The sequence below is a fragment of the Triticum dicoccoides genome, chromosome 1A (genome assembly GCF_002162155.2).
Source record: "Triticum dicoccoides isolate Atlit2015 ecotype Zavitan chromosome 1A, WEW_v2.0, whole genome shotgun sequence".
Taxonomy (NCBI): Eukaryota; Viridiplantae; Streptophyta; class Magnoliopsida; order Poales; family Poaceae; genus Triticum; species Triticum dicoccoides.
Genome location: NC_041380.1, coordinates 67,152,104 through 67,158,075, shown reverse-complemented (window position 1 = coordinate 67,158,075; position 5,972 = coordinate 67,152,104). Strand labels below are relative to the sequence as shown.

The following is a 5,972-nucleotide window of genomic DNA, read 5'->3' as shown; positions in this document are numbered from 1 at the left end:
AGGCCGCGCGCCCCTCCCCCTCTGGTCCCAATTGGACTAGGAGAGGGGGGCGGCGCCCCCCTTTCCTTCTCCTCTCCCCCTTCCTTTCCCCCTCCTAGTAGGAGTAGGAAAGAGGGGAGTCCTACTCCAACTAGGAGGAGGACTCCTCCTCTTGGCGCACCATAGAGGGCCGGCCGGCCTCCCCCCCTTGCTCCTTTATATACGGGAGCAAGGGGCACCTCTAGACACACAAGTTGATCATTGATCCCTTAGCCGTGTGCGGTGCCCCCCTCCACCATAATCCACCTCGATCATATCGTAGCGGTGCTTAGGCGAAGCCCTGCGTCGGTAGCAACATCATCACCATCAACACGCCGTCGTGCTGACGGAACTCTCCCGTGAAGCTCTGCTGGATCGGAGTTCATGGGACGTCATCGAGATGAACGTGTGCTGAACTCGGAGGTGTCGTGCGTTCGGTACTTGGATCGGTCGGATCGTGAAGACGTTCAACTACATCAACCGCGTTCTCATAACGCTTACGCTTACGGTCTATGAGGGTACGTGGATGGTACTCTTCCCTCTCGTTGCTATGCATCACCATGATCTTGCGTGTGCATAGATTTTTTTTTTGAAATTACTACATTCCCCAACAGATACAAAGACCGAAGACTGTACTCGTGTCCGGATAAGACTCTCCTTGGCGTAGAAGGCAAACTTGGTGACCGAATATGTAGATTCCTTCCTTTGTAACCGACCTTATGTAACCCTAGATCCTCCCAGTGTCTATATAAACCGGAGGACTTAGTCCGAATAGAGGAGGCTGATTATCATAGCCATACACGCTAGACCTCTAGGGTTTAGCCATTACGATCTCGAGGTAGATAAACTCTTGTAACATTCATATTCATCAATATCAATCAAGCAGGACGTAGGGTATTACCTCCATAGAAAGGGCCCGAAACTGGGTAAACATCGTGTCCCTTGTCTCATGTTACCATCGACCTTAGACGCACAGTTCGGGACCCCCTACCCGAGATCCGCCGGTTTTGACACCGACAAAGGGCCGCTGAGGCGAGAGGGAGAACCGCCGCGGACCCGGTCTGGCCGGAGTGGGGGGAAGGCCTGACGCCGGTCGACACGATCGTCGAGCTGCTGATGGAGGAGGGGTCTGACCCGGACGAGCAGGCGGAGCTGGCTGGCGACGAGTCAGAGAACATCAAGGAGATTATAGTGGACACCCCGCCCGGGAACGAGGCCGAGGGAGGAACTCGTGGGGAGGACGCCCTCCGACCGGCGCGGTGCAGGCGACGCCGGACAGCGCGCCGGGGTCAACGCCGGCCACGGGGCGCCGATAGGAGGCGGCAATACCCTGGTGGTGGTGCCACCGCAAGTCATCATGAACTCGGAGCGAGCGTTGGAGAGCGGGTCCGGTGCCGGCCCGCAGTAGCCCTGGGTGGAGGCCGGCGAGGTTGTCGTCGGACCGCGAACCCGGGAGGACACGGCGGTGGAAGCCCCGCGCCAGCAGATCCGGGGACGCGAGAGCCGTCTGCAAACCTTCGTCCGGGATGAGCAAGAGCGGACGCAGGACGTGAAGCGCGTGGTTGCGGTAGAGTCTTCTTGCTCTTCTTGTCTTTGCGGCTGAACAGTGGGGGCGCGCTAGCGCACCCACTGGGTGTGGAAGTCATCCGTGCAGAATCGATCGATGGCAGTGTTTTAATCCAATCCTCCACCCACGATGTGTTCAATCCCCTCCCTAACTCTCCGATCGCGTGCTCACGTCTAATCTAGCTCGAGTCGAAAGCGGTAAATCTATAGAGAGGGCGAGGACTTACCGCCATGGCCGATGTGCTCTGGTGGAGGTCTGCAGCCGCTTCGGTGGTCGTCGTCGCCGGTGTGAGTTGGAAAGAGGGGAGAGAGCGGTGAGGAAGGAAGGTGAGGGTAATTTATGACGACGTGTCGGGAAACAACGCGACTTCTCAGGACCGCATCCACGCGTGTAACCGCCCACACCCACGTGTTTAGAGTTGCACCGCTTGGGTCTAGCTTCAAAAAATGTCCGATTTGAGTGTTTCTCTTCATGCAGACCCAGATATGCTTTAATGTTCGTGTGCTTTAATATTCGTGCTATACAAGTCCAACAGTGAATGCGGGTAACCAGACGGGTTATTTTCTTCCCGTGCTAGCCTGGCTAAAATCAGTGACGAATCTAGCGGGGGGCTCCGACAGGCTCAAGGCCCCCTCCAAAAATTGGAAAAGAGAAACTACTAGTATTCATATCAGTTTTTTTAACCTTATTTGGACTAAAGAATTGAGAGTTTTTAACATTTTCTACACACAGTTCACTTTGAGCACCCCTTCATTTTTCTTTTCCAAGATTGGCCACGGACTGAAGTATACGCGGGCTACCAAACGATCGGCCGCGCGTGTCCAAGATCACGACCATGCATATGCATGAAGTAGCACAACATCTGTTGTACGAGTATGATTGTATCGCACACGCAAGCGTCGCGCTCTACTACGTGGCGCCGTAGTCGATTGAAATTCTCCAACTGACAAAAAGCATAAGTACAGCATCCACCCTGGGGGAGGAGGAGATCGATGGAGGATCTGTACAGCATCCACCCGGGGATCTCGCGCCGAGGCGAGGGCGACGCGGCCTGCAGCGAGGTGTCAGGGGTCGCCGGTGATGCCAGCTCTCCTCCCCCTCCTCCGCCACAGGCGGATCTGACGGAGCTGATGAAGACGCAGATCGCCGGGCACCGCCGCTACCCCTCCCTCCTCTCCGCCTACATCGAATGCCGCAAGGTCCGTCCGTGTCCAAATCCATTTTGCATGCTGTAGTAGTAGTCCATAAGTAGCTCGAGCTAGCTAGTTCACTCACTCACTCATCGTCCAAGAATTAATTGCCACGTTGATTCTTGATTTGTCAGGTGGGAGCAACGCCGGAGGTAGCCTCGCTGCTGGAGGAGGTCGGCCGGCCAGAGAGGCGTGGCGGAGGCGCCGCCGCCGCCGCCGGGGAGATCGGCCTCGACCCCGAGCTCGACGAGTTCATGGTAGGTACAACAAGTTCACGGCAGCTAACTCCCCTTATCCTCGCGCGCTAGCTCTTGCTGGTTATTACATGTGGAGATGACGATGCAGGAGGCGTACTGCCGGCTGCTGTCGCGGTACAAGGTGGAGCTGTCCCGGCCGTTGGACGAAGCCGCTTCCTTCCTCACCACCATCCGCTCGCAGTTCAAGAAGCTCTGCGGCGGCGGAGCCACCGCCACCTCGCCGCACTCCGGTATAAAATCCGCATGCATATTATGCATACATGCATTGCATCTCGCGCCTTGATTTTCTCCGGCTAGCCGCAGTCCTCTGCAGCCTTGGATTCGATTGTGTGAAAGTGTTTGATGCTTTGTGTGTGAATGTGGCTTTGATGAGTGTTCTTGATAGGTTAAATCGTGTCCATGCCAATGGGGCGCAGGCGTGTCAGACGACGGGACATCGTGTAGGGTTTTGTCCAAGGTTCCATCGTCCTTGTAGCTCAGCCTACCTATGCATGCTTCTCTCTCCATATCTCTCTCCAGATCCTTTTCACTCTCTCTCTCTCTCTCTAGAGGCTAGTGAGGTACTAGGAGTAGCTGCTACCCTACTACTTGTAGACTTTGCAGGCTGGGCTGGTGATGGAACTTGAGAGAGAGCTAGGCTGGGAAAGAAAGAATCTTGCTCTTGCATGCTGGTTAATCACTGGTTCCCAATGGCGAAGCTTTTTTTTATTGTTGCTGTGGGGGCAAGTGTGAATCTTCTTGTTGATCATTCACGGAACTTTATTTTGTTTCGTCAGTGCTTGATATGATAGCTTGGTTGAATTACTTCTGGTAAGTAAATATAGTATTGTTTGTTCGTTTTTGTTTGACATAGAGATGAAAATTAACAAAATTTCATCTAACTCCTACACTACTTGATTAATCAAAAGAAAAGAAAAAACCTACAAATCTCCGGGTAAAATCCAACGGTATAGAAGTTAGATGAAACATATTTATTTCTCATCTACTTGAGAGCTAGACACACGCTTGTTTGTTTCTGTTTTGACAGCCTCGGGGATTATTTTTTAACGAAATCTCATTTGAAGATAATGGGCTGAAGATTTTTTTCAGACGCGCGTTATAGACTTACAAATTACTAAGGGCATCTCCAACGCCGTCCATCAAAAGATGAACACCCCAAATGTTCAAGGACACGTCCAGACGCCTCCGTGGACAACGTATAGGGGGAGGCCATCCAACCCTATACATCAAATGTCCGCCCTTGGTCTTTTTTTCCCTATACTCAGAGCACATAAAATAATTAAAGATAAATAGCATCCTTTGTCCATAATTATGCTGTGCAAATATTCTGATGCAACAACAATTCAAATATAAATATATCAATTCAAACATGAAGTCTTTCAATAAAATAATTCAAAATTGTATTCAACTTATTCGGATATATTTTTGACTCCTCCCCTCGAATAGTCAACAAATGCTCAACTAGATAATTCTGAAACTGCTCATGAGTTGCTCGATGCCGAATTTGTTGATGCATTTGGATAAATTCCTGAAACGTCACCAAATTATGCTTTGGAAGTTCGATAGAAATACTCCATGGCCGAATCCATCGTGTTTGCTTCAAAGTAAACAACAAAAACATCCATAAATTTGGCTATGGCATTTGGCCGAACACTTGCCAGGCACGATGTCCGCCATGGAAAGAAATGTGCAAGGGCGGAGGGTACCTGGGCGGCGGCCAGACCAAGGATGGAAGGGAGGTGTAGGCAAGTCAGGGCTGGAGCCTGGCTGGAGCGACGGAGGTCCGACAAGGTCTGGGCGGCGGAGTAGGTGGTACAGCGGCAACGTCGGTCTCGGACTACGCAAATACACAACAAGGGCGGAGGGACGGATTGAGAAAAGCGGGGCTCCGAGTTGGGTTTTTGTGTGGGTGGTGTCCGAGTCTGACGTGGCGGCTGTCCAGACATCCGCAAACCATCCCCAGCTTTGCTTCCGATTTGCGGGAATTCAGATGTGCGGACCGGTCTGCAGACATTTGCTGCACGACGCTGGATGGCACAAAGTGTTCGGACCGCGCGGTCTGGATATTTAGGGGCGTGTTGATGGACTGAGTTAGAGATGCCCTAAGTAGGAGATGTATCTTGTAATTGCAGTTTCAATCGTAGGATTTTATCTTAATTTCTTGTTTACGAACTTAAGTGGTTAACAATTAACAAGGCTATGGTGTTGTTTTAGCCTGGAGCAATTGTTTCTTAAGCCATTCTACATCTACAAATCTATCAATATTTCCAGAGATTTCTCATAAAAATACATATTTTAGCAAAACAATTTGTAAAAAAACACATTTTACATAGCATATTAGAAAGCCAAGGTTTTAGCATTTGTGGTGGTGTTGAAAAACTAGGCCCACTAGCTATCCAATGCTTAATGTCAGCTTGTTAGCATTGTATTATGTGGAAAGTTGTTTTCTACAGAATATAAATGCTAACAAGCTGGCAAAGCTATATCTAAGAAGGTGCAAGTTATGTCAAATCCATACTTAAAAGTATGGTTTTGTGCACTTGTTATGTCACAGATATCATAGTTATGCGAAATATACATTCTCAAAAGTGTGGCCTTGATTTGCATTCTTGGGAAGAAGAAAAGGGGTTTGTATGAGTTACTCATCTTTCCATCATGAATATGTGAGTCTGGAGTAGTGAAAACACACAAGGTTTTTGGAACTTCAGATGTTCAATAAAGTTAGAAGGAAATTTTGTCATCATGATGGCTGGGACATATTAAACATGTTATTGGTCTTATATATACCACATATCAAACAATTGTTCTTGTGGCCAAAACAGTTGCGGTTTTGTTTTTTCCACCTTCTAATATATTTGGCACCCAAGTAGAAATGTACTGGGTACCAGTGGCGGAGCTTCAACGGGATTTGACAGGTGTCTAAATGAACCTTAAGCGGAG

At 49.9% G+C, this 5,972-nt stretch overlaps 1 protein-coding gene across 1 annotated transcript in view; it reads left to right on the top strand.

Annotated features, from left to right (window-relative positions):
* The first annotated feature begins 2,464 nt into the window (after nt 1–2,464).
* The window catches only part of LOC119363485 (homeobox protein knotted-1-like 10), a 7,430-nt gene continuing 3,922 nt past the window's right edge, over nt 2,465–5,972 (top strand). The window contains exons 1-3 of the mRNA XM_037628853.1: nt 2,465–2,784; nt 2,910–3,032; nt 3,121–3,262. Of these exons, the coding sequence (XP_037484750.1) occupies nt 2,578–2,784; nt 2,910–3,032; nt 3,121–3,262 (472 nt within the window). The 5' untranslated portion in view covers nt 2,465–2,577. The remainder of the gene's footprint in view (nt 2,785–2,909; nt 3,033–3,120; nt 3,263–5,972) is intronic.